Source organism: Cenococcum geophilum (assembly GCF_001692895.1).
Source record: "Cenococcum geophilum 1.58 unplaced genomic scaffold K441scaffold_22, whole genome shotgun sequence".
In the NCBI taxonomy this organism is placed as follows: Eukaryota; Fungi; Ascomycota; class Dothideomycetes; order Gloniales; family Gloniaceae; genus Cenococcum; species Cenococcum geophilum.
Window position 1 is genome coordinate 1,020,031 of NW_027137580.1, and position 26,735 is coordinate 1,046,765.

Here is a 26,735-nt window from a genome sequence, read left to right on the forward strand (position 1 = left end):
TTCCTAACATCTTATATTTTATATATTGTTTAGGTAAGTAGGGTAAGGGTAGGGGAGCGGCTAAGAACGCGGTTAGGGACGCGGTTAAGGGGGCGGTTGAGGACGCGGTTAAGGGGGCGGTTAAGGACGCGGTTAAGGACGCGGTTAAGGACGCGGTTAAGTAGGATAGGATATTTTACGTAGTGGTCCTCTGGAATAGATAGAATAAGAAGTCTAGAAGTCGTCGTGGATACCAGATAAGTACTTCTAGGTAGTTTCTCTTCTTCTCTTTAACTAAAATAGGCTAATACGAAAGGTAGATGAGTACAACTATATTCTAATCTGCTGTAAGGTGGATAGTACAACTGTCTTCTAAGCTATCTGCGTGTTTCCTGATCTGTACGCGCTCACTAATTAGTATTAGTATGCTTTAACAACGTGCAGAATATATATATCACAATAATATGTACTATGCGGTATTGTAGATAGATGTTGTCTTTTCAATACGAAGAAGGGTGAGGAACTTAAGGTTCCTTACCGCGCTAGTGCCGCGGTGACACGTGACGGCAACTTGCCTCCTATTATAATGCAATATATTCTAGCTACAGAAAACGAGTAGTATAGCTAAAGAAAGAATAAAGGCACTAATAAATCTTTATATAGACCTTATAGAATTAGCGAAAGTAGTATAAGAGAGAATAAAAAAATATTATAACGCTAAGAGATCTAAGGGACTAGATCTTAAGGAGGGAGATAAAGTATGACTACTATATAAAAATTTTAAGAGTTAATAACTAAGTAAGAAGTTAGACTATATTAAACTAGAATCTTTTAAAATTATCTAGAGGATTTTACTAGTTACGTTTAAGTTAAACTTATTAGCTAAAATAAAAATCTACCCTATATAATACACCGCAATACTAAAGCCAATATATGGGAATATTAAGCCACTAGCCTATAAAGCAGACATATATAGAGGATAAGAAGAAGATAAATAGTAAGTTTTAAAGATTATTAGCTATAAGGACATTAACGACGAAATATAGTATAAGGTAAAGTAGATAGGCTATAATAAGACTACTTAGGAACTACTAGAGAATTTTAAAAACGCTATAGAAAAGGTATAGGAGTATTAGAAGAAAGTAGGTCAAGCAGTATTAATAAAAAAGAATTACTAAAAAATAAGTTACCTAAAAGGGACCTAGGAAGAATAGTTACTAAGTTATTTAAATCTATTCCCTTTTTAGCCGGAAGAGAATCTGTTCTTTTATCGCTAAGTTTTTAAAGACCTTATTCTATAAGTTTCTACTCCTTAAAACAAACCTTCTTATAAACCTTTTTAAGACGGATTAGTTAAGCGGACGCCGCGAGACAAGATTTAAGGGCCCGTTATTAAGTATTGGCAGCCTCCTATTTAGCGTCTTAAGAGTAATAAAGCTCTGCCAGCGCTATAGACAGTTTATTATCTAGCCGCGTAGTAGTAGATTAAATATAAGACCCTAAGATAAATTAATTAGGGAACTAGACGACTATTAAGGATAATAGGTTATATATATTTAGTATTAAAAATAGAGCGAACGTTATAGGATAAACAAATATTCGCTTTTATGCACTCTAAGTAAGAGGATAGTTATTGTAAAGATAGGTTTGCTAATGCAATATAAACTAACCCCTCTTTTAAGTAACAAGAACACAGAGATAGTATAATCTTACTAAGAGATAATATTGTAGCAACGGTATAAGACTGACGAGCTGTAGATAAAGAAGAAAGGGCTTTAGGTATAATAAGTAACGATATTAACCAAATTAATTAGATGGATATTATACCTTTAGTAAATAACTTAGAGATACTAGGAATCTTTAAGGACAAAGATAAAGAGGAGGGAGATAGTGTTACGAATGCTTTAAGTATAATATTATAACTACTAAGAGAGAGGTCGGAAGAAGCTAGTTAGTTAATTTAGGCACGGTCTAAAATGGAGCCAGTAGAACTATATAATAAAGAATAGTAACTAAGGTTATATAATAGGATTTATATAATTTATAGGATCTAAGTAATCTATAATAAAGTATATAGAGCACACGTATATTACGTATAAGGAGGATTTTATAGGAGTACGGTTGTGTATTTAAGGACCCTTAATCCCTACCTAGATAGTTTTCTTCTTTATAGTCATTCTTAGAATATAATTAGAGTTAATCTATTAGGCAACTACTCCACTAGTTATTATTATGTTGTTAACTTTAATTTGCATTACCTATATATCTAGCCTAATAACGAGCCTATTGTAGTACTTGCTATAAGGTTCTGTTACAGAGATCTCTACCTTATTAATGCTATCGCCTACTTACTACCTACTCCTACTACCTACGCTATATCTACTAGATTCTTTAAGACCTTAGCATATAATAAAGTATAGTATTAACGCTTACTACACTATAATATAGAGTTAGTGGATTATTTACTAACAATAGTAGATATAGTTAAAGTGGTTAAGATAAACAGAGAAAGAACTCTATATAGTGTACCACTTTATAAACTATATATTCTTAAAAAGATAATATAGTAGATATCTTGTAGAATATCCATAAAGGGAACTTACCCTTTTAAACGTATTTACTTTAATGTTATTATAGAGGAAGATGGGTTTAATAGAGATATATATATAGCTTACTTTTAGTATAACTATATAAAGTACTATTATGCTTTTCCTATTAAGAACTATAAGTAAGAGATACTACTTCCACTCTTTAAATTAATAATAGTATTTGTGAAGAAATTTAATACTAAAGGTATCCGCATTTAGTATATAGATAAGGAGTAAGGTATAGGGGCTAGGGTAAAGAACTTTATTTAACTTAATGGAGGTATTATTAAGTAATTAACGCTATATACCCTAGCTTAAAATAGACCTATAGAGAGGTTAGGGAGAGCTATTTCTAAATAAATAAGGACTGCTATTATTAAAGCAAAGTTACCTATAGATTTATAGCCCGAGTTTATACTTCTAGTAGTGTTTCTACTTAATTAAACTTCTATTAAGTCTATTGACTAAAAGACCCTATTTAAGATGCTCTATAAACAGAAGCTATAGCTAAATCTTTAACCTACGTGCTTATTAAATACGGCATTTCTAGGGAGATAAAGTTTAAGTCACGAGCCTAGGTAGGTTATCTCGTTAGTATAAAAGCGTTAAATATCTATAGGATATAGATACTAACTACTAACTATATTATCCGATTTTATAATATACGAATTAATAAGTTAAAGAGATATTAATCTCCCATAGTATTAGAACACCTTATTATCTTATAGGCTTAAAAAGATTGTTTTTAATAAGTCTAAGACCTACTAAATAATTTTTAAAATAGTAATAAGGACTAAATAGAGAACTTTAATAAAGAACTAGATATAAGACTGCCGCATTTAGTAAATATTAACGTTACTCCTACGTTAAAAAGCATTTAGATTTTAATAGAAGAACTTAGTTAGCTATTTACCCCAGAGCTAACTCTAGAATTATCTAGACTATTAGCGTCTTTAGCACCTTAGCAATTACTATCTACTACAGCATCTACGCCATAGATATTATCTACTACTTAATTATCTTTTGAAGTTACCGAACTACCGTTTATAGATTTTATACCTTGTTCCAAACCTTAGACAATAATAGGCTTATTATTAGGGGGTAAAAGATATTCTGGCCGTAAAAAGCGGTCTATAATAAAAAAGAAAGATATGCTAAATTAGGATATATGATAACGAGCCTTTATAGTTTAAATTAATAATAGTAATAATATCATTAATTTAGATACGATACTATTAGCTCACGCTTTCTATACTGCTGCTGTAAAGATATATAGATATTGAGATAATTTTTTACCACTACTAAAGTTATAAAAAGATATGCTTAATTATAAGTACGCTATAGAATTTAAAGTAGCTGCTTATATAAAGATAAGGGCCTTAACTAAGAAATAGACCTAGGACGAGGTACGACTAATTAGGAAGGTCTATTAACTTCCTATTATATAGGTCTTTACATATAAGGAAGATTTAAACGGCTTTATTATAAGATTTAAGGCTTATTTAGTTATCTATAGAGACCTTTAAGTAGTCTTATAAGAGGAGGTTAAAGCTATAACAGCAGCCTATTAAACCTTCCGTCTACTATACGCTTTTATTGCTAACTTTAACCTTAATGTTATACAGATTAATGCTATTAACGCCTTCATTAATGCCTTAGTTAACGATAAGGTCTACTTTATTCCCCCTAAGGGTATAGACCTACCGCCTAGATTCTCTCTCTATTTAAGAAAGGTAATATACAGACTACGGAAATCTTTAAAATTGTAGTTTTTAGAAATGTCTGCTGCTCTATAAAGTATAGGTTTAAAAGCTATACTAGACGAGCCGTATCTCTATATACACCCTACTAAACCTATCTTTATATTCTTCTATATTAATAATATCCTAATTATAGGATACCTAAGCTGTTAATAGTAGATAGAGGATATTCTAAAGCAGCTATAAGATTAATTTAAGATCCGCTAAATGCCTTAGTTTAAGTTATTCCTAAATACTTATATTATGCGAGATTAATAAAAGGGAAAGCTCTGGCTTTGTTTAGATTAATATCTTAAGAAGCTAGTCTTAATATACTATCTAGAATATCTAAAGCTATTAGCTATACTACTATTGGGCTAGGAATTAACGCTATATAAGGGAGAAGCTACGCTAAATTAGATAAAAGGATGTTAACGTTATATAGGTTCTGTGATAATTAGTAGCTCTATAGCGCCTTTAGAGAAGAGATACTACTACTATAGTTACCTTTACTATCTATATATACGTATTAGCTAGCTCTATTTTACTTTAGCCTTAGTTATAATAGCTTAGTTAACAAAACTAATCTATTAGTAGCTGGTATAAGGAATATTAAACTAGGGAAGGAAAGAGGTAGGGATTAAGCTAAGGTGTTGTCTAGTTTGTATGTAACCGTATTAGTTAGCGGTGGGGTCCGATCTACGTTATAATATTAGTAAACTATACTAAAATTTAGCATCTCTTTAAATTTAGCCTTTCTTATTTTAGGACTAAGGGTTCCCTCTATAGTAGCTTTATACTTTCCTATAATTCCCAACACACAATTAATATTAGGTGATTTATTAGAAATTGGTTGAATAGTTTTATAGATATTAAGTTGCTTACTTTGCATAGGTTTAGGTATTGGCGGGCCATTATATAGTATAAAGTTAGGGAATTTGCGAGGAAAATAGAAAGTATTAAAGGTAGTTGCTATAATTAAATTCACTCTAAATCTGGCTTTAAGAGAGGGAATTAGCTAGTTTAAGTAAATAGAACCCTGGGATGGGGTTCCTTAGCAGTTTAACTATGCTATACTAGTATATAACTTTAAAAAGTTATATCTTAAACTTTACTTTAATAACCTTATAAAAAATTGAATAGCTAGAGTTTTTAATGGTAAATCTCTATAAAATATTGGATTTTTAAGAAATATTTTTAATATCTAGTGGTAGGAAATATACACTAAATATGGCGAGTTTTGGCAAAACGCGGAGACTTTTGACGAGGAGATGTAGACGCGCGCAGAAGTATTTGGGGTGGATGGCAAAAGTACATGTACAAGGCATAGTTGCAGGATGCATCTCTCATGCATGTAGCTGATGCCCCCATAGACTAATAAGAGAAGTACAGCCTCGTCCTATGCCTTTTTTACATGCTCTGTTATTGTAGATCTGCCCGAGTACACCTGTGGCCAGGGAGGCGGGCCTTATTTGACGCATCGGCTTTATTAACCTAGACACTCCTAACTTCTAAAAGAACACAACATCACCACTCTTCGTTTCATCTCCAACTTCCTGGCCTTTTGTGCCATTCTATCATTCCATCCCAATGAGATAGCCGCGTTCCCACTCCCCTTATCCGTCCAGTGCGCTCCGTCGCTCTTTATTGCATGCCACACTGCTGGCAGTCTGCCCAATTCCCGTCTCTAAGGCCATGAAAATATGTCAAGTGCCTCAACGCCTGCGCTACCCTTATATCATGCATCAGCCACCGCTCCAAATGCGCCGCCGTCCTATACACCGCGTCGCCCATCTCCAGCTCCAGCCCAGCGCCGCTCTGCACCTTCGGTAATCCTCTAACTAATTTCTCATACTCCTTTGCCCACCTAAACGTATATAAACAACCAAAGCTGACAAGCATACGTTTTTACAGTCGATGACCTCTGTCTATTCTATCCTTTCGCCTAGAGAAACTGCTCGACGCTTGTCATCCTCTTTAACTCATGGCCTTTCTCCGTCGGACGCTGCGGCGCGGATTCACACACATGGACCCAATGAACTTCCACACGAGGAGCCAGAGCCACTGTGGCTCCGGTTTCTTAAGCAATTCAAAGAGACGCTGATACTTTTGCTCCTTGGCTCGGCCGCCGTGTCATTTCTGATGGGAAATTTTGAGGATGCGATCAGCATAGCCGCCGCGGTGACGATTGTCGTCACTGTCGGATTTGTCCAGGAATATCGCTCTGAGAAGTCTCTGGAAGCGCTTAATCAACTAGTCCCTCATTCTGCCCACACCATTCGTACCGGTAGTGGATCTGGGAGAGAGCAGTCATCAATTAAAGAAAATGGTACGGCTGGTATAGAGCTAGAAGGTCTGACCGACACGACGACTTCACTGGATGCGGCCGAGAGGGTTTCCACAACAATATCTGCGACAATGCTAGTACCAGGAGATCTTGTTCTATTCCACACCGGGGATCGTATCCCTGCTGACATTCGCATAACTCATGCTGCAGACCTTTCAATTGATGAATCGAATCTAACGGGGGAAAATGAACCCGTTGCGAAATCTCCAAATACTATCGACTCTTCAGCGGTCTCGTCCTCGAGCCGAACTCGCGCACCGTCTCCATTCTATGCGTCTCCGGCAGCAGGCACGGTGGGAGCAGATATCCGTCTCAACGATCAAATCAACATCGCGTTCATGGGCACGCTTGTGCGATCCGGTTATGGCCAGGGCCTTGTTGTTGGTACAGGAGCTAACACTGAATTTGGAGCAATATCAGCCTCGCTCCAGGAAATCGAGAGCCCTCGAACCCCATTACAGCTCTCCATGGACCGACTTGGGGGGGAGCTCAGCTATATGTCTTTTGGAGTCATTGCATTTATCATGTTACTAGGGCTTTGGCGCGGGTGGGAGTTCTTGGAAATGTTCCAAATTGGAGTTTCTCTAGCTGTGGCTGCTATTCCAGAAGGATTACCTATCATTGTCACAGTTACTCTCGCGCTGGGCGTTCTTCGAATGTCAAAGAGAGATGCCATTGTTCGGCGTCTGCCTAGCGTAGAAACTCTGGGATCTGTTAACGTTGTATGCAGTGACAAAACCGGTATGTTCTCTCTTTTATGAATTTACATTAGCCGTCCATTATGCGAGGAATTTATTCCACAGGCAATATCCACTAATTTTGATATGAAGGGACTTTGACCACCAACCACATGACTGTTACTAAATTGTGGCATTTCGACGAACCATCACCAGTTGACGTGTCTAAGAAGCATGGCTCCTTGACGCTAGACTCTGCAACTCGTACTATCCTAAGAATTGGGAATATTGTGAACAACGCCCGCCTTCTCGGCGCTCATGCCGATTCCCACGCCACAGCCTCATCTGCGGCCGTCCTTTCCTCAACTATTGGGGACGATACATCCATTTCCAAGAGCCGCTGGGTTGGTCAACCCACAGACGTTGCCTTGTTGGATCTGCTCGACTCTTTCGGCGAAGATGACGTTAGGGAAAGGATTGGCAACCGGCGAAACGAGACGCCATTTAGTTCAGAACGCAAATGGATGGGCGTGGCCATACAGGGAAATACGGGTACTGGACCGGATGTAGCTTACATTAAAGGTGCCCTAGAGAAAGTGCTAGAGCGCTGTGATACTTATGTCTCAGCACAGGGCAGGGAGATCATCCTCGATGAACCCAGGAAACGGGAGGCTCTAAAAGCCGCGGAACTTATGGCTCAGGAAGGTCTAAGAGTACTAGGTTTTGCGAGTGGGCCAGTTCGTGAACCTCGTAGGATTGAACAGCAAACACCACCCAAGAGTCGTAGTGGTAGCGTTTCACCAATTTCTCCCTCGGAACGCCTCTCTACGAAAGCCAGCTCAGCTCAGCATGACGAGCCTTATAGAGGCTTGGTGTTTGCCGGCCTTGTCGGCATGAACGACCCTCCTCGAAAAGGTGTGGATCGGTCAATTCGTCGGCTCATTGCTGGTGGGGTGAAAGTCATCATGATAACTGGCGATGCTGAAACTACAGCCATCGCAATTGGCAGGAAGCTCGGCATGCCAATCAACATGAACTCGGCCATTGGGCATTCTGTCCTACGAGGAGACGAACTGGACCAAATGAGCGAGGATGAGCTTGCTCAAGCGATGGCTACAACATCAATTTTTGCTCGAACAAGCCCGGAACATAAAATGAAGATCGTTCGTGCTCTCCAGTCACGGGGGGACGTCGTGGCCATGACTGGCGACGGTGTCAATGACGCACCAGCGCTGAAGAAGGCAGACATTGGTATATCTATGGGCCGACTAGGGACTGATGTTGCGAAGGAGGCAGCGGATATGATATTGACTGATGATGATTTTTCCACTATCCTGAGCGCTATTGAGGAGGGGAAGGGTATTTTCTATAACATCCAGAACTTTTTAACCTTTCAACTAAGCACAAGCGCCGCTGCTCTGAGTTTGGTGCTTCTCAGTACCTTCCTTGGCTTCCAAAACCCTCTCAACGCCATGCAGATCCTATGGATAAGTAAGCTTATTGGCGATTCCTCTATATTTCTTCAATTACTGACCTTACCTAGACATACTTATGGACGGACCGCCTGCTCAATCTCTGGGCGTGGAGCCTGTTGATCCAGCCGTGATGACTAGGCCACCTCGCGCAAAGAATGCTCGCGTACTGACTCGTCCGCTCTTGCAGCGGGTTTTACAGTCGGCCTCGATAATCATGCTTGGCACTCTGATGATTTACTATCGCGAGATGACTTCCGATGGCGAGGTCACAGCACGCGACACGACAATGACATTCACCTGCTTCGTTCTCTTCGATATGTTCAACGCTTTAACTTGTCGATCTGAAAGCAAGTCGGTCCTGGCCGGAGAGATTGGTCTCTTCTCAAACAACATGTTCAATTATGCTGTGGCAGGCAGCCTCCTCGGTCAGCTAGCTGTGATATACATGCCAGTATTGCAGCATATATTCCAAACAGAGGCACTTGGTATTTTAGATCTGGTACATCTTATTGCTGTTGCTAGCTGCGTATTCTGGGCAGATGAAGGAAGAAAATTTTATCATCGATGGAAAAGAGGACGGGGCATGGTCGGCTACAGTGCCAATGTATAATTTCCGCTTTCTGTGAAAGCCGTGTATAGGTGTATAGCTGGAGTAAATGTCAACTATGATGCACATTAGACTCGATACCCTGTGAAACATCCATACTCTTAATGTGGGGAGTCACTAGACATGTGATATTCTTCTACCCGTTGGAGAGGTTACATGAGTCATGGAGAAGGAGATGGCTAGCTTCTCTTCATTTGACATGAGTTTACCGCTTTACTCGATATTGGCGATTCAGCACTCATCCACGGTTACGGTGCTTACAGGATCCACTTTGGCGCTCAGTACCAGCTTCACAACAGTTGTTTGGATCATTCTCCTGTTAGAGTGGGATTTCAAGACCCGATACCCGGATCCACTGCTTATGTTTTTCACACTAAAATTGGCTTTTCCAGCGACAGTAGAGACAAGCAGGTGAACAACCCGCGAAGGTTTTCTATGGGAAATTTCTTATTCAGTATATCAGGCTAATCGAAGAGATCGTCACGCATGATGAATTCAGAAACAGACGTTGAAGGGTGATGGATTGCTAAATGCCTCCAGAAGGAGAATCTGCTGTCATTCTATAATCAGCTATCATCCATCTTCACGTCAGCGGTTTCTTGCATTCGCATCAGGTACGCCATGATGCCCCAAAGGCCTCGCATGGCCTCTACTCTATCATCGACGCTTAAAAAGTCGAACCAGCGCGTGCGCTGCAGTTTTGGTGAGGTCCATGATGGATCAGAAGGATGTTGCGTAGGGAGAGTGCCGTCGGTCAGATATTGGAGGTATGACGGATGAATGCGCATTTTAAGTATGCTGATATGGTGATTAAGTGACGACACCATGAAAATCTGTCTTTGACGTGAATAAAAGTTTCTCTCACCCCCAGGACATACATAAGAATCTCTAGTACTTGCCTCATCCCACTCAACGCTCCGATCCTTCCCAATAGCCTCGTAGGCGATTCTAGGATCCCAGATGCCACTACCAGGCTTCAATACCTTCCAAGCTTCTGCGGCCGACAGTTTTCGTTTGTCTTTTGCGCTGGGCCTTGAGCGTGCGGGTTTCTCCTCCTCTTTTTCTACCGGCGCGTCACTTCCCCCAGAAGCCTCTCCGACCTCTCCACCAGGCCCCCCACCCCATCGAGCTTTCGTCACCCACCACTTTCCTTCACCTGATTTCCTCTCCCTCTTACCTTCTCTCAACCTCTCCTGTGCCAACAAGAGTAGTCCGCCAAGCTCTCTGGTCGTGTCCAACACCGAATCCGCCTCACCCGAGCCGTTCCGTCCAAAGTCCGTTTCCGGCCTGCATTGCACGCCCAACACGGGTCCTTCCAACCAACCTGATCGAGCTTTCATCCTGTCCGCCGGCGCCCGCCAGGCCACGGTGCTCATACGCACCGGAAACCGCATGATGTCAATGGCGAGTGTTGGCGGGCGACGGTGGGAGGTGAAGGTGAGTCCGAACGCCCACGCTATAGGCTCAAGAAAGGACCGAACAGTATCTAGCCGATACTGGTCGGGCATTTCGGCGCCGTTGCCTATACGGTTTCCGCGGTAGGTCCCTAGCAGGTCCGGCGGTAGAGGGTCCGATTTGGGCCGGTCGACGTGTGGTACTTTCGGGGGCTGAGCTCGTGGAGGGAGAGAACTGCTTGAGGAGATGGGTTGCTTGTTGTTGAATGCTTGCGTTTCCTCAGTGTCTGATGTTGTCTTGGCTTTTTTGCGCGGTTCATCGAGGTTCATGGCTTCAGCCTCCGCATCTGTGCTCCTGCTAATCGTTTGGACATTTTCAGAGGGTGTAGTGGAAGCAGTCTTGTTGCTGGTGGCGTCTCCCGGCTTGGCTGGAATGTACTCATCCAGAGAGTTGTCCCAGTAATAGGCCATGTTGTCGAGCCCTTCCCAGAAGCGGCGAAAGTGGGCGAGACGGGGCGGAGCTTGATCTGGGTTGCCTTTCCGAGTGAGTCCGGAAAAGGCATGCTCGTTGGCGAAATAGAGCTCCCTAGCGCGCATGTAAAAGTCCTTACGGTCTGGAGGCTTTCTTCCATTACTTAGCAATCGGGTCCGGACGTCTGAGGGTGCTGGCGTTGGGGAGTCACTTTCTTCAGGTAACTCCAACCACGATTTCGGGGGGAGATAAGACAACCCATCGCGCAAAGTGGAGAGCAGCGTTTCGAAGTCACATTCAGGTTCGAAGGAGACATTCAGAGCGGCTAAATGATGGATATCCACATCGGAGGGCTTCTTGATCTTGATGAAGCGTGCAAACACACCGGGAGAAGGGCCTTCGGACCAGGCTGGGGGGATCTGAGACGTAAACGGAGATGGAGGGACGACAGAAGGGAATTTTACGGGAGTGGGCAGTGATGGAGGAGCCCTCTCTTTCTCCGGGTCGTGTTGGCCAGCAAGAAGTGTGCCTAGTATGGCTATATCAGCATCTGATAACACACGTGCCCCTGGTGTTGAGGATGGCCAGAAGAGCATAGCGGCACTCGCTTCAACACTGAAACGAGCTTAGGATGCGCACCACCGTGGACGCTGCAACGGCTCATGATCGATAGTTGAAAGGGATAGCAGGGTGCGCAGATGGCTCTAGTACTCTGGCGACGAGGGAAAAGGAAGGGAGATGTGCAATTGAGGCAATTGGGACAACCGAGGCGATTTGTGTAGGCCGTTTTCCACGCTGGACGCCACTGGCTTGGAGGCATTGTGGCTCTGTGGCTTGACGGAGCTGAAGCGATTGGGGCAGAGAGGGCTAGGAGAGAATTGGACCTACTGGTGGTGGAGAAGCCGCTGAACATGGCTGCTTCTCAAGACAACACGGGCGGCGGGGGTGGTGAGAGAGAACAGCGAGGTCGTGTCTCAATCGGCTGGGCACACACCACATCCGCTTGCCCATGTCACTACTAGGTATGTCCTCTGTGCCATGCATCCATCTGCATCAGTCGTCGGAAAGGGGTGCGGCACCCCAATGTTAGCTGCGTTGCGCTGCGCTGCGGGCCGCACAGTTCGGGCTCGCTGGATGCCGAACGGTCAGTGTTAATGCTGCCTTCCTTCCTTCGAGCTCGGGAGATGAGCGTGCCTGGCTGCTTTGGGGGTAGCAGAAAGATAGAAGGCTTTGTACGAGGCGTTCGCCCTCAAATCGCCTGGCACTGCTAGCGCTGCTGGCACCGTGGCACCGTTTTTCTCAAGCGGCCTGCAGCTGACCACACCGCCCACCCAGTTCTCAGCCATTTCGTCAGGCACTATCGCTTGCTCACCACCCTCGCCGCCCCACCAAAACTATCTCAAGCCTTGCCACAATGCTTTCCGCGCTTCATCCCGTTCTATGTATCTGCTGTGTCTTATAAAATATCACATAAAATATCCTATAGAACCTACTTCTGCCTTTCCCGCTGGAACGCAGTACCTTCAACCTCACACCTCCTGCTACTCCTTCCCTCCTGCCCCTCCGTCTCTCGCCCCGCCCTCGTCCAACACGCCCATCGTCATTCCTGCTGGGCTGAGACAGCAATGCCGTTCCATCTTGCATCTTCGTCGGGGCGTCCCATTGTCTTTGCTCTGGCTGGCAATGGGTCGCCCTGGCGATGCTCGAGGCGCCTCAGCTACGTTAGGATCGTTACTCCATCTGGTATCTGATGCTACTGCGGTTTCATCTTAGCCACCACGGCGCTCTATGCCCCCCTCCATGCCTCCCCTATACCTCCTCTATGTTTGCCATATGTTCTACAATGCCTGCCCAATACTTACGGCAGCGCACCATCCGATCAACGTTCGAACTGCTGCTAACGTTGTTTCTGATGCCCAGTAGCCCTAGAAATGCATGCTTGTCAACGAGCCCGATTCTAATGTGCCCCTGTCCCTCAACCTACTCTCGACCTCTCCTTCTCCGTTTTTGGCCTTGTCAGTCCATCTTTGCTTTCTGTGCACTGCATGGCCACTCCTTCTGTCTTGACCACGACGGTGAGTGGGAAGCCCTGCATTAGGTCGCGCAGAAGCATTTCCACCACCAACATTGTCTCTACTACCGCAGAGGCTGTTACTTCAGCAATATCTTCCGCAGCAGCTTCTTCAACCAATACCCAGTTGCAATCAAGCCTCCCTCCCGTCCAGCAATCTTCTCTTGCCGTTCAAGTCTCCCCAGCAGCGCAGACTGCTACCGTCGATACTCAGCCAACTTCAAGTGCTGCCTCTGCATCGTCGTCGTTATCACCATTGCCGTTATCATCATCGCCGTCATCATTATCGCCGTTATTATTCGCGCCAGTGCTCTCACAAAACCCAGGTACAGCCAACTCCGTATCTCTGACCATCTCCCGGCTAGCTCCCTCGTCACAATCCTTATCATCTCTCCAAGGTCTCGTCGCTTCGCCTGTCACTTTCATATCAGATTCCAGAGGACAAAGCGCCCTTCTTGCCACTTATTCCTCCATAGACTCTTCTGCATCTACAGGCTCTGACTCGGTTCAATCAGTCCTCGTGCCCACCACGTCATCCTCATCTCCAAATCGGCTACCTGGTAGGCCAGAGCAAACCAGCTTCTCTACCACAGGGCCGGCGGGGTTGATATCACCTGTTCATGGCTCTTCCGGCTCAGAACCGCAAGGCCACACCAGCAGCAATGCCCAGCAAGTTAACGTATGGGGCGTAGTGGGAGGTGTTGTTGGCGGCTTAATGGGGATGACTGTGGTCGGTGCAATGCTCTTTCTTTGCCTCCGACGAAGACGCATGAGGGAAATATTAGCAGCCCGGAAACAACGAATCAATGAAAAACGTCGCCCAGGGGAAGCGGGAGAGGAGCAGTCGGAGTCAGTATCATTCGCCAGCCAAGTCAAAGCACTCGTAGCCAGGATTAGGTCCATGGCAACTGCTATAATGTTGAAAATAAGACCAAACAAAAATTCTGCTCAAGAAAACGCAAATTGCGGTGGCGATCGTAACAGCGTCAGCTCAATGTACTCTACAAGGTCATCAGTGCGACTCCGGACAAGTAGCGAGCCACCATCGAGGTTTCGGCGACAGCTTCACGGTTTTACAGATCGCATGGCAATCGTGAAATGGCCAAAGGGAGGGATGGGCCGCCGACAAAATTCCGCCAGTGGCGCAAGCGATTCCCCATTTTCTGACGCTGTGGAAGATCCCTTAGTCAGGAATAGCAGCAGGATCAGCAATCCTTTCTTAGACCCAGCACTTCTCCGAGAACCTACTTTACTGAATCTCCGCATCATGAACCCAGATCCAATAACCCCACGACAAGCCGTTGCCGAAGGCTTGGTCGGTCAGCAACGAGCGCCCCTCACACCTCGAACTCCCCGACTTCCACCACAATCACAACAAGCTGAGCCAGCTCCGCGAATCCCAAACCCCTTCTCTGACCCCACGGACGAGCCCGAAGACCGTACTGGGGGCGCAACCCCAGACTGGCTCCGGCGGAGCTCACATGCACATACTCAGAGCGCACCAACAGCACTCCGCTCACATCCTCCTTCCTTCTACACAAATTCCTTCTACTACCCTTCTCCCTCTAACCCTTTCATCGACCCACCAGACTTCCCAGTGCCCCCCTTGCCCAACCAACCCACAACCATCTATACACCCCAAGTACCATTTCCCGCTTACCTCCCCAACTATTCACGCTCATCACGGGCTTCTCAAGCTTTCCCGCAGCCCTCTAGTGCCAGGGGCTCAGCAGCTACCAATTCCAGCGCGTTTCCCTTCGGAGCACCGAGCCCTAGCCGGCCAACCACGATATTGACCAACGCGTCGTTCTCACGGGCGACGCGGGGGAAGAGCGATCCGTTCGATCTGGATCGGCCCGAGGTGCTAGGGCTCGGAACCGTGAGCAGCAGGAAGGAGGTGCTGGCGAGCGTTGCGAGGCAGAACTCGAGTAGCACACTCAACTGGGTGACGCTAGACGATGAAGAAAGACTAGACCAGGAGAGGAGGAGGAGCGGGTTGCTTCCGCTGAAGCCGTTGAGGACCGGCGTTGGGGTTACGGGGATGGCAAGGTAACAGCCATTGGGCCCAGGCTTGGGCCGGGCGAGTATAAAAAAAAAATATGGCGCAAGTTTTGGGGCTGGATTTTGTTAGACTTGTGATGCCATTTAAGGAGAGCAGACGCAGGATGCGCAACACTTCTACTGTATTAGATATCCTACCACCGGAAGCGGGTAGCAGTAGCGACGATTTTCATAATTTAGTTGCATTCTAGAAGAGGTGTAATGTAGTCAGTTCTTCTGAGGTGCAGACAGTCATGAGTGGTCGGTTCGAGAGTTGATTCTATTGTACAATTACAGTGTCGCATAAATTTTATGGATCTGGCGTCAGCATGAATCATTTATAGATATTTCCCCAGAACAAACGCCGTGCGCACCCAACTCCAACCACAACTCAAGGCAAATGGATTCTTCCGCCGCTGAAAACGCCGGTGGCAACAGCTCTGGAGATTACTCTATCGGAGACGAAGAATAGCTATATGTGCCAGTGCCCCCTATAGAATCTAATTAGAGTTCTGACAAGTTCGTCCAGCTGCCCGCATCGACCAAAGCAACCGTACAGCTGCTTTCTGAAGCCGCAGAAAACGCTCAAAAAATCCATCCATCTCCTAGCCCACCAGCACAACACCACTCATATAATCCCTAACCGCCTGAACTCCGCAGCCAGAACCTGGTTGCGTCGAACATGATCATCACCCTCTTGTGGTCTGCGAAGCTGGTCCGCGCGGTCAATTTGCGCAGTCTGGACTGGACTATGGCCGTAGTCATTGCGAAGAAGCGCCATGCTATCCGACGGGTAATGGGGGTAGCGATCTGATGAGGCACTAAAGTTCCATCGCTGCGTGCTAGGCTGCCGGGAAGGCCGCCAGGCCCATGTGCCGCCAGGGTAGGGAGCGCGGGTGAGCTGAGGTGGGTGAGGTGTTAGCTGAAGCTGGAACCAGAAGATTCTGTCACTCGGCGCGCCAGTGAGTAGCTAATCGCAGCTGGAAAGTAGGTCGGTGGAGGCTTGGACTCACGTTCAGCATTGCGTCCATCATCCCTACGGACCACAACCAGAGCAGAAGAAAGAGAGAGGCGGCATTGTAGATAATCAGCGCCCATGCCGCGGCCGGCACCCACTGCTTGTTCCACCATTTGCTCCCGTCAAAAGACGCAACCGATCGAGAGGAAGTGTCACTGTTGTTGCTTGTAGTGGCGGTGATGATACTGTGGGAAAGCTCGGGGATATCGGCTGCCAAGACTGAAGTTGTGGTGAGGAGTGTACGTGGAGAGGCAGTCGGGACCACAGGCAGCGAGTTTGCTAAGATTGTAGGCGAAGGTGTGTAGCCAGTGATAGTAAATAGTGGTAGAGAGACTGCGGGTGTGACGTAAAGAGTGGAAATAGAGACGGGCGCCATATTTGCTACTAACGACGTATCTGGATCTTATTGACTAACATTTGCTGGGGTTATTGAGGAGTTACCGAGATTTTGTTGAGGGGTTATCGACAGGCTGTCGCGATATTGTTGTTACGGTGTTAATGCTGCCGTGAGGCTATGTATCCAGTTGAGCTTGACTTCTAAACAAAACACTAATGAATGCAACCACGCAAAAAGATTTTGTCGGAACCGGCCGGCAAAGAAAGATGAATGAACGAAGAGCAGAAACAAGGGAGGCATATATGTTCCAGAGTTCCAAGAACAATACGAAGCTACCACAATACTTTTGGAGCAACTGAATGCATTCAACCGAAACTTCCGTGCCTTTTGTGTTGTAGTCATGAATGTAGTATACATACAAACCCGCAGCTTCACCAGAACTCCACAGCCCAACGTGTTGAATTCCAGGCCCGTCCACCGAAAAAGACAAGAATCGTGAAGTAGAGCGGATGCATAGTGGTACTTTGCCTCACGGCCCGCCTAAGCCCCTTGAGAAGTCTCAAGAACGATTTGCCACCCCCCACTATTAGATCGAAGGAGTTGTTGAAGCTCAATAATGCACGCTGCGGCGCTTAATCACGGCAAGCGGTTTACGCATCGATTCAGATCCACACTCACATATTGCATTACGCGCCTGACTTCTCCCACGGTAAGCTGAACGTGCTTACCCAGTCCTCGACCTCCTTTCGGAGTTGAACTATGTCCGTGACTTCCTCGCCCTCCCCAAGGAATTCCTTGAAAGCGTTCACACTGCCCGGGTTTTTCCTGCCCTTGGCTTCTGCGTCCTTCTTTGCATCGACATCAAGTTTTTGAGTAATCGATACTGCTCGGTGAACAACATCTGCCACTCTCCTAAAATCCTCTGGCTGAAAGCCCCTCGTTGTCATTGCAGGACTTCCCATGCGAAGTCCGCCAGGCTTCATAGCCGATTTGTCGCCTGGGACAGTGTTCTTATTACTTGCAACTCCCACCAACTCCAGCACTCTTTCGACTCGCGCCCCATCAACCCCCTTGTCCTTCAAGTCAACCAAGACAAGGTGATTATCAGTACCTCCGCTCACAATACTGTACCCTAGTCCGCCTTTCTCCTTCGTGTTTCCCAACCTCTCCGCGAGTGCTTTGGCATTTGCTAAAACATTACGTTGATATTCCTTGAATCCTTGCGTCTGCGCCTGATGTAAAGCAACAGCCAGAGCCGTGATGGTGTGATTGTGAGGACCTCCTTGGTGACCAGGGAAGACAGAAGCATTGATGGGGCCTTCCAAATCCCACTTTTCCTCAACGCCCTTCTTATCCACACGCCGTACTCCTTTGCGGAAGAAGATCATGGCTCCCCGTGGTCCTCTCAGAGATTTGTGCGTGGTCGTGGTTACGACGTCAGAATGTGGAAATGGTGATGGAATGACTGCACCAGCAACAAGTCCGGATATATGCGCCATGTCGGACAAAAGATATGCTCCGACCTTGTCGCAGATCTTGCGCATCCGCTCGTAGTTAATTAGTCGACTGTATGCCGAAGTTCCAGCAATTATAATCCGTGGCCGATATAGTATTGCAAACTCCTCCATTTTATCATAGTCTATTAATCCAGTCGACTCATTAAGTCTGTAAGGAACCGTCTCAAAATATTTTGAAACTGCTGATATCTTTTTTGTAGGTATCTGGTAGCCATGTGATAGATGACCACCGTGGGGTAGGTCGAGGCCCATGATTCTATCATGGGTGTTGAGGAGTGCCGAGTATGCGTAGAGGTTCGCAGGAGAGCCAGACAAAGCTTGTAGTTATGTGGCGTCAGTGGGAAAAACCGCCATTGTGGTAGAAACAACTAACGTTGCACGTTAACTCCCCATTCTTGCTCACTCAAACCAAATGTCTGAAGAGCGCGACTTTGGCAGAGCCTTTCAGCCTCATCGATGTGTTCATTACCCCCATAGTACCGGGCTCCCGGATAGCCCTCTGAGTATTTATCTGAGTGGGAATTGTCAGAGTCTTGTTCCAATGGCGTTCAGAACCGACGTACTTTGCATTACACTGCCGAGAGCATCGAGCACAGCCTGGGACGTAAAGTTTTCAGAGGGAATGAGGTTGATAAAGTGCTTCTGCCGCCGTTTCTCCTGTGAAGATAACGTATTGGGTCAGGCCAGCATTACGGAAGTGGTTGTAATCGGAAGCACCTTTTGGATTATATCATACACAGCTGGATCAGCATCTTCGAGATTGGCCGAAAGCAGCTGTAGTGAGCCGTTAGCAAAAATTCTGGTCAAGTACCAAACTGCTCCTGTACCTTATGCTGACCGTCCACTGACAGGGCAAGGCCCCGCGCTCTCGTTGCTTGCAGTTGGAAGCGACATGGTCGGGCAATTAGGCGGTGTTCAGCTCGAGACAGCAATGAGGCGGAAGCTCGACAGCTAGCCCTGAAGGACGACATGATTATCGAGCCCTGAGGGGAGGAAGGCGGAGAGCGGAGTATTAGATATTCAGTGTCGCAATTGATTTCTAGGAGGAAGCCGGATCGGCGGTGGCATAATGCCCTCGCCTCAAAGCAAAGACGTTCGGCTAATGCCCAAAGTGCATTAAGGCAGCTTGGCGAGCGGGAGAGAATTGGGAGCGGCGCTGTCTTGCCTTTTCATTTCTTCAACACAACTAAAATCCGTGATTAAAGGCCTCTACGGCAGCTGCATCCTCACTCGACTCGCTCCACGCTGGCTGATGTGGGTGCTGTTGATATGTCCCGGGCCCGTTCACCACCTTTCGAGGGACAATGTGACGCTTTATGACTTGGTTTCTAGTTGTGTGTCCTCGCTCTCTGCCGCTGGTGCCGTCGTGCTGCCGCTCTCAAGAGACGCTTCCTTTCTCCCCTCTCCCCCCTTCTCTCTCCTGTCGTGCCGGAAGTTGCTATATGTATAGATTATCTGATGTCTACCTATTTGATAGGACATACCTGTCATGTCACCCAATTGATGATGCTCTCTGGTGGATCCCATAATGGCTTGTTCGTGACATGCACTCCGATCTCCCCCGCGCTTCTGAGCAGATGTTCTGGGCGAGCGTACCATCTAGATGCAGCTTAAGTTTTCATGACACAGCTTCGCACATGCAGTCTATCGTGCTTTCTGCCTTTGCCGTCTGCGCTGAGCTCCAAGACTCAACGCTCTTAACCTTACTTCATCTCACTTCACTTTGACTCACTGCTGTCTTTTGTCACAGTCCCTAAGCTAGAGGCCTACGATGCTTGGTGAATTTGAATGATGAGCCTAGCAAGCTACTGAGAGCACTTGATCGTGAACGTGTGGTGTTTGTCATCTCACCTGGCCCATCTATTCACTCAAGTATGAAATTCATCTCCCGCTTCGACGTTGTAAATCCAGATAACCTGATAAACATAGCCACTACATCTCCAAAGAATCGACGGCCCGCTCCACCATTCGTGAAAGTAGTCTGGAGCTCGGAAGCCCTCAATTCACCACTCACTACAATCTGCAAACCGGAAGACCAATTCGAGATGGCGTTAGGCGAGAGAAAAAGATCCGGACTACGTGGACTCTGTCATCATTGAGGAGGATATTCCGGTCGAGCCGTGTTCTGAAGACGAAGATGGTAATCTCAAAAGACCCAAAAGAATCATCAAACGGAAGCGTACTCCTCCCTCTCCGCCACCGCTTTCTCCAATTATACACGATGACATGTCCTCGCGTGAAGCCACTCCAACGCCTTCGCCACTAAGTGGAGACTTGGACGGCGCAATATGTCTCACTTTCAACATACCACGAGGCTTTCAAGGTCCATTCGTGGTGAAATTAGATCGAGGCCTTCCGGATGGCAACGGGCGAGGCTTTCGTGGCACAGACCAAAGCAAAAATGCATCTCGGGTAGGGGGTCGGTCTCTCAGGAACACAGTACGCAAACCTCAAAAACACGCGCGAAAAGCAACTGCACCTAATCATGGTGGCACTGGCTTCCTAACACTGCCACCCGAGCTTCGTAACAAGGTATATCGACTTCTTTTCATTGCCAAGAAGGACCTCGTCTTTTAATTCCCCAACAACTTCTGCCTCTCCTCTGCATTTCTTAGGACTTGCAGTCAAATTCATGAGGAAGGTTGTAGTATTATCTACGGGGAAAACACCTTTGTTTTTGAGCGCAACAAATACACTCGTGCCCCCTTGTGGTCTCCCTCACTTAAAGAAATCGGTTACAAGGACATGCGTTTGTTTCTCAAACTTATTGGACCAAGAAACTTGTCCATGATACGAGATATACGACTGGTCTTTGAAGATGCAATGCCATCATCCACGCCATACCTCCATAATCAAGAAGCACGCCGTTTTGTTAATGATGAGCACTTGATCGGCTGTATGCACGTTCTTGATAGCCAGTCGGAGCTAAGAGAAATCTCTGTGTTTCCACGGCCGAAGGTGCCTTCAAGCGGATGTCGACATTCGATTTCTTGAGGCTTTGGCAAAGGTCAAAGCAGATCAAGTTATTATCACTAACAGTCACAAGATGCCTTATTCTGAGCACGTAATGCCGTAATTGGTGGCCACACAAACTTATTGTACTGTACGTTTACGATGATAAGTAGTGGCGAGGGACGGACTGGCTTGTAGTCTCTCTAATCCTTCTTTAAAGGTATCACAGGAGGCTTTGATTTCTGACTAGGGATCTGGTAGGCAATCCAAATGATGTCACATACTTAAGGTCTAGGTTTTGCGTTCAATGCGTCGACAGGGTTGCATTGGTGTGCGTAGCGTTTTAGACCAGTCAACCGAAGCGTGTCAGGAGATTCCCGCGCACTTTGCGAAGCTCAAATTCGTGAACTCTGCAAATCTCGAACTTTAACAATAGGCGCTCTATCAATATTTCCCCTCAAAGATAATATTTTTCTAACATAAGGAGCAAAGAGGAAAGGTGTGCACGTGACCGTGGTTTCCTCCATCCCAACCTGAATCGACGTCATGTGGAGGCGTTGTGCGGGATCAAGATCTCAAGGACTTGCGGACTTACGATTTTCAAGATAGAATGTCTACTCCTCTTCTGCAAACGATATATATACAACCCAGCCATTGAATCCAAGCTGATAATATCTTTATTTTTATAAAACCTGTACTAGACTTTTCTTTCGAAAAATGAATTTCATCTCCAACATCATTTCAAATAGTGTTGCCGGCTTCGTTGAAGCAGGTACTCGCACAGCAGGAGGATATGCTGGCGACGCCATCATACGCGCTGGTGACCTTATCGAGAGCACTGGACGAGGAGTTGGAACTAGTATGGCCAGCCGCAAGATTCCCCTTGCATCATAGATTAGAAAAAGCTGACATGGTTGCTAAACCAGGTGTTGAAAACGCCGCGACCAGTTACGGAGATAAATTAAAGGGTCAAGGCACCATCACCACCACCAAAGCTTATCTCCCAAAGACACCAACACCGAAGACGAAGGCAATTACTTCTGGTAAGACCTCTGTTATTCATCCTACCACATTACAGAGGTCGTGCTCCAGCCCTGCGTCGTCGCAGGCTAAAAAGACGGCCATTATAGCGAGTAAAGGGGCAGATGCGGCAAGTAAGCCTGGCTCTAATCCTTCCACGGGACAAACTGCGTTAAAGAAACCTACACCATACGCCAGCACCTCGACCAATGTACCAAAGTCGAATTCTACTAAACCTAAGCCCTACCCAGGCACAACAACACATCCGTCGAAGGTGGATGCACCCAAGCCTAAGCCTTACCCAGGCACTACAACGTATCCTTCGAAGGTAGACTCATCAAAGCCCAAACCTTATCCTGGCACCGCATCCAACCCATCAAGGATATATGCATCAAGTGCATCTAACCCTAAACCATATCCCGGCACAACAACATATCCTAATTCTGGGAAGAAGACGGCAGTAAAGCCAGCAAAGAAGCCCGCAACACCTGCTAAAACAGAAGGAACCTTTAGGCATATTTGATTCGAGCGGACGACGTTTTAGCGGATACAACGGAATTTGTCTTCAGGGAATCGTTAGCTTTTTAATTCTTTGGATCCACAAAAATTAGTTTGGCATTTTGTATTGGGGAGGAGGGGTTGTTCATATGAAATTCAATGTGTTTCCCTCCAAACGTCAAGTCCCCCACTTTGTTAAATATGGTCTAACTTTATAAGTATTAACGCGTCTTTTTATTAAGTAATTAAATATATATATATTAGCTCTACTTTATAAAGCGAGGGGTCTACTTGATAGAATTAAGATTATATTATATATATCGGCCCTTTGCCTAAACGTTATATTATCGCGCAGATAAAACCGCAATTCTCGTAACAAACCCAGAGAGCCTTCCTCTCTACATTAAGTGTCTTATAGAGCCTTATAATATTTACAAAGGATAACGCGTAAACGTAATAAAATCCATCTCTGCCTCATAAAACTCATTAAATTCTATAAAGTTAAATCTAAAGCAGAGCCAATATATATATTTTTTATCACTTGATAAAAAGACGCGTTAATACGAATCTTGATAAAGCGGGAGACTTGACGTTTGGAGGGGAACAAATGCAGTTGGAATGATAATTTTCAAATTCAATTTTGAGATGCTGTGTAATAATATTGGTAAACTATAAACATTTATCAAATTCTAATTCCCCTTGCTAGCAACTTATGGTCATAGTCATTCTCTTCACATAGTCTTCGGCTCTACAAACTCCGTGACTGACGGGTAAACGCTCTCACCAATACATGCCGGGTCATTCACGTCAGACCAATGGTGTGTCCGGCCCACAAAGGATGTCGATCACACCGCTACTAGGAGCCTTTCGCACGAAAATATAACTCAATATTGACGCTATTTTGGCGTGCATCGCCACAATCTTGGCCCAATTAGGGGGTCAGGTCCGAGGATCGTCAACCGTAATATTGACGAGTTCAATATTGACTTTAACGGCCACTTGTAGTTAGATCTTAATGACTAAGGCTCTTAATTTAACATCGCCAACTTTGAAGCTTTTAAAGCTCTTAAAGCTCCTATACCCTAACGATCACCACCTACTCGCATACACGCCTTGCCTTTATCCAAAGCCTCGCACAATCGCGCCCACTAAGTGCTTACTCTTAAATTACATCTGCGACGCCTTTAAAGCCTAGATTACGATCACGCCGCACCAAAATCCTATTATACCCCTAGGGTGTGCGAAATTGGAGGTCGATAATAAGGAGCAAAAGGAGGTAGTAGGCGCTGCGATGCATCGGCCTTAGTACACCCTCTTAAGGCTCCGTCTATCGTAAGGATATTCATTAGCTATACTGTTAATAGCTTTAGTGATGTAATAGAGGCTTCGCGGAAGTTAGAATGCTTTATAATTAGAGGTCAATAATAAGGAGCAAAAGGAGGTAGTGGGCGCTGCGATGTATCTGCCTTAGTACACCCTCTTAAGACTCTGTCTATCGTGAAGATATTCGTTAGCTATACTATTAACGGCTTTAGTAATATAATAGAGGCTTCGCGGAAGTCGGAATACTTCGTACTCGGTAATTATAAAAAGGTAGAGCCAAAGGCCAGGTAGTTGCGATTGCATTAAGTAGTAATTTAGGAGGAGGTGGTCGCGCATATATAAGTTAAATACACCTTATATTTTATTCCTTATTAATATACCTTCTTCTTAGATTCCTTACGAGCCTCTTATATACCCTAATTAGCAGCTTCCTACTCAGTCGTTTACTTTAATTAATATAATCCTTGCATACAACGAAGATCCTAAAGCTCCTTGGTTACCTACAGAAGTCGCGACTTCTCCAGCACCAATTAACGAGCCGACGCCTATGCCTACGCCTATGCCTTCGCCCCTACCTATATAATATCCACCTAGCTTCTTTATTAATCTTATAAGGGAGGACTCTTTAATAAGCGACGCCGGCGATTGCTATTAGGTTAATTAAGCACTAGCTTAAATAGGGAGCCTATTTAGAGGCGGTGGTGTTAAGCATATTAATCTAAGTACTAAGGAAGAGATCGCGATTTACCTAGGCGATTACTCTTTACTAAGATCTTACTTACTTAGCCCTCCCTCTACTAAACGGGTGTATATTAACCTTACAATTAACAATTTGGAAGCCTTAACTCGTGTTTAATTACTCTTCTTCTAGGCTAGCCGATAGGTATTTAATTAGATCTTAGGGCAAACTAACTATAATATCACCCTCCTTATTAGTAGGATCCTATAAACCAACTTCCTTACCCAGTTTCCTTCTTTCCCCTTTATACTTTGTAGAAGTAGTAGTAAGCTAGAGAGTACGCCTCCTTAAGGTTATCTAAGTTTGGAAGATAACTTTAAGTCGGTGTATACTAAATGAGAGAGTTCTAAGCCTAAGGAGGAGTAGGACGATTGCGAGAAGGATCCTAACTATATATTTACCGGAACTATTAATCTTTTCTTTAAGCTACTAGTAACCCAATCCTCCCCTAGGTTACCTTTACGGCTTATTTCTTTTAAAGACACCCTTTTTAATATACCTATAAGCTATATAACCTCTACCGGAGCTTTTACTACACCTATAGTAGGCTCTAGTATACCTGCGATTAAGCGACGTCTCTTATAGGACCTTTCCTTACCACATCCTAAGAGAGCAAATCAGTTAATATTGTGAGCGACACTATAGTAGACCCAACCGCCATTAATATAGATGCATATGCCCGCCAAAATCGATAATCTATAATGCTCTCATAGTCGCAATTAAGGGCTTTAACAATGGCGCCTCCTTTTCTACCACTAGAAGTAGTATCGCAAAATGCTTAAAGCTCTTAAGTAAGCTTTACCCCAGAGGCAGGAGCTTAAGCTTCTACCGCCCCTAGGGGTAAGCCTTTAAGTAATTACGAGAAGCTTATTCTTGCCCAAATCTATATTAATTTAGGGGAGCAATATAGTAAAGGCTAGACGAAGTTCTTTACCATGGTAGTAGGCCAGTTAAGTGCTTAGATAGGTTATAGTTACTCCTCCTAATCTGCTACCTCAAATATAAAGACTATAGAGGCTACTTAACGCGCCTAGCTTTATAAAGTAGGATTAGGGACCAAAATACAAAGTAATAATTAGGCGATTGTAATGGATTAGTGGATTAAAATCGTTAATTAATATAAGGAGAGAGCTGCTTAATATTAAGCTGCTATAAATGCAATAAGGAAGAGGCACTCCCTATCTACTACCTAACGTAATCTACTTCGCTAGAGCTTTAGTAAAAAGCAAGTAGTAGATATAGGCCTTATTGAGAGCCTTCCTAAGTTATAAGAGTGGCCGGTAGACTCTCTTTATTTAGCTAGTAAGCCACTACCTATATATAAGAAGCCTTAGCGCTAGAGGCGTAGTAGGTTTAAAGAGGTAGAGACCCTTATAAGTATTAAAGCTAGTAAGGCATTCGCAACCTATCCCTTAACACGATGGGGTCCTTATAGCGTATGGTCTATGCGCGAACACCAGAATTACCAGAATCAAAATAACGTAATTACACCACTACTATGCCTTCTAATAGTGCCAGAATCGATATTGACCTTGTTTAGCCTACTTAGTATAACGTTTAGCCGAATTAGAGCGCAAAAAACCCCGCTTTAAGCCCTGACCGTTGCCCAAATTCCTGAGTACGGACATTGAATTCAGCTAATTTAATTAGTTGGCTCTTATCAATAACCTAAGGACCCAAATCATCGTGTCAAGGGATATAGCCTCCCTTTTAGAGCCTAGCAGCAGCTATAGTAGCGGAGGCCTAGAAGGCTCGGGGCCTCTATAAAAAAGGCTTAAAATACTAGAGGATTATTAGGATCGCCTGCTTAGTATAGTAGAGGAGTTGCTTAAGAAAGTAAGGAAGGCTTCTACCTCTCCTATGCGCCCGACTCTACCGTTAATATAAGATCTGCCTCTACGGAGTATTAAACGGAGTCCTTCCGCTGCCTCTTTTACTACTG

General features: G+C 45.1%; 7 protein-coding genes across 7 annotated transcripts; 4 read left to right on the plus strand and 3 right to left on the minus strand.

The window, feature by feature from the left end:
- Nucleotides 1–5,831: 5,831 nt before the first annotated feature.
- Nucleotides 5,832–9,479, plus strand: K441DRAFT_660209 (calcium-transporting P-type ATPase-like protein). The gene is made up of 4 exons (XM_067648667.1): nt 5,832–6,135; nt 6,221–7,394; nt 7,484–8,821; nt 8,874–9,479. The coding sequence occupies exons 1-4, from the start codon at nt 6,010–6,012 to the stop codon at nt 9,413–9,415; spliced, it is 3,180 nt and encodes a 1,059-aa protein (XP_067503854.1). The 5' UTR covers nt 5,832–6,009; the 3' UTR covers nt 9,416–9,479.
- A 499-nt stretch (nt 9,480–9,978) lies between these two features.
- Nucleotides 9,979–12,498, minus strand: K441DRAFT_696548 (uncharacterized protein; the record flags this gene model as incomplete). The annotated part of the gene is made up of 2 exons (XM_067652897.1): nt 12,167–12,498; nt 9,979–11,807 (listed from the first exon to the last, which is right to left on the minus strand). The coding sequence occupies exons 1-2, from the start codon at nt 12,189–12,191 to the stop codon at nt 9,979–9,981; spliced, it is 1,854 nt and encodes a 617-aa protein (XP_067503855.1). The 5' UTR covers nt 12,192–12,498.
- Nucleotides 12,499–13,135: 637 nt separating this feature from the next.
- Nucleotides 13,136–15,745, plus strand: K441DRAFT_660211 (uncharacterized protein). Its single transcript, XM_067648668.1, has one exon. It carries the CDS (start codon nt 13,324–13,326, stop codon nt 15,400–15,402), a length of 2,079 nt encoding a protein of 692 aa, XP_067503856.1. The 5' UTR covers nt 13,136–13,323; the 3' UTR covers nt 15,403–15,745.
- A 272-nt stretch (nt 15,746–16,017) lies between these two features.
- Nucleotides 16,018–16,898, minus strand: K441DRAFT_720885 (uncharacterized protein; the record flags this gene model as incomplete). The annotated part of the gene is made up of 2 exons (XM_067654050.1): nt 16,403–16,898; nt 16,018–16,290 (listed from the first exon to the last, which is right to left on the minus strand). The coding sequence occupies exons 1-2, from the start codon at nt 16,781–16,783 to the stop codon at nt 16,018–16,020; spliced, it is 654 nt and encodes a 217-aa protein (XP_067503857.1). The 5' UTR covers nt 16,784–16,898.
- A 532-nt stretch (nt 16,899–17,430) lies between these two features.
- Nucleotides 17,431–19,232, minus strand: K441DRAFT_687279 (SHMT-domain-containing protein; the record flags this gene model as incomplete). Its single annotated transcript, XM_067652080.1, has 5 exons — nt 17,431–18,578; nt 18,635–18,772; nt 18,825–18,918; nt 18,979–19,035; nt 19,089–19,232. 5 exons carry the CDS (start codon nt 19,230–19,232, stop codon nt 17,431–17,433), a joined length of 1,581 nt encoding a protein of 526 aa, XP_067503858.1.
- Nucleotides 19,233–20,202: 970 nt separating this feature from the next.
- Nucleotides 20,203–21,334, plus strand: K441DRAFT_720887 (uncharacterized protein). The gene has a single exon (XM_067654051.1). The coding sequence runs from the start codon at nt 20,488–20,490 to the stop codon at nt 20,836–20,838; it is 351 nt and encodes a 116-aa protein (XP_067503859.1). The 5' UTR covers nt 20,203–20,487; the 3' UTR covers nt 20,839–21,334.
- A 596-nt stretch (nt 21,335–21,930) lies between these two features.
- Nucleotides 21,931–22,756, plus strand: K441DRAFT_677567 (uncharacterized protein; the record flags this gene model as incomplete). The annotated part of the gene is made up of 2 exons (XM_067651079.1): nt 21,931–22,072; nt 22,140–22,756. The coding sequence occupies 2 exons, from the start codon at nt 21,931–21,933 to the stop codon at nt 22,754–22,756; spliced, it is 759 nt and encodes a 252-aa protein (XP_067503860.1).
- Nucleotides 22,757–26,735: the final 3,979 nt, after the last annotated feature.

Coding starts and splice junctions, on each gene's coding strand:
- K441DRAFT_660209 (XM_067648667.1), top strand. CDS start 6,010: ATGTCAAGTGCCTCAACGCCTGCGCTACCCTTATATCATGCATCAGCC. Junction 6,136..6,220: donor AGCGCCGCTCTGCACCTTCG/GTAATCCTCTAA, acceptor ACGTTTTTACAG/TCGATGACCTCTGTCTATTC. Junction 8,822..8,873: donor CATGCAGATCCTATGGATAA/GTAAGCTTATTG, acceptor GACCTTACCTAG/ACATACTTATGGACGGACCG.
- K441DRAFT_660211 (XM_067648668.1), top strand. CDS start 13,324: ATGGCCACTCCTTCTGTCTTGACCACGACGGTGAGTGGGAAGCCCTGC.
- K441DRAFT_720887 (XM_067654051.1), top strand. CDS start 20,488: ATGTCCTCGCGTGAAGCCACTCCAACGCCTTCGCCACTAAGTGGAGAC.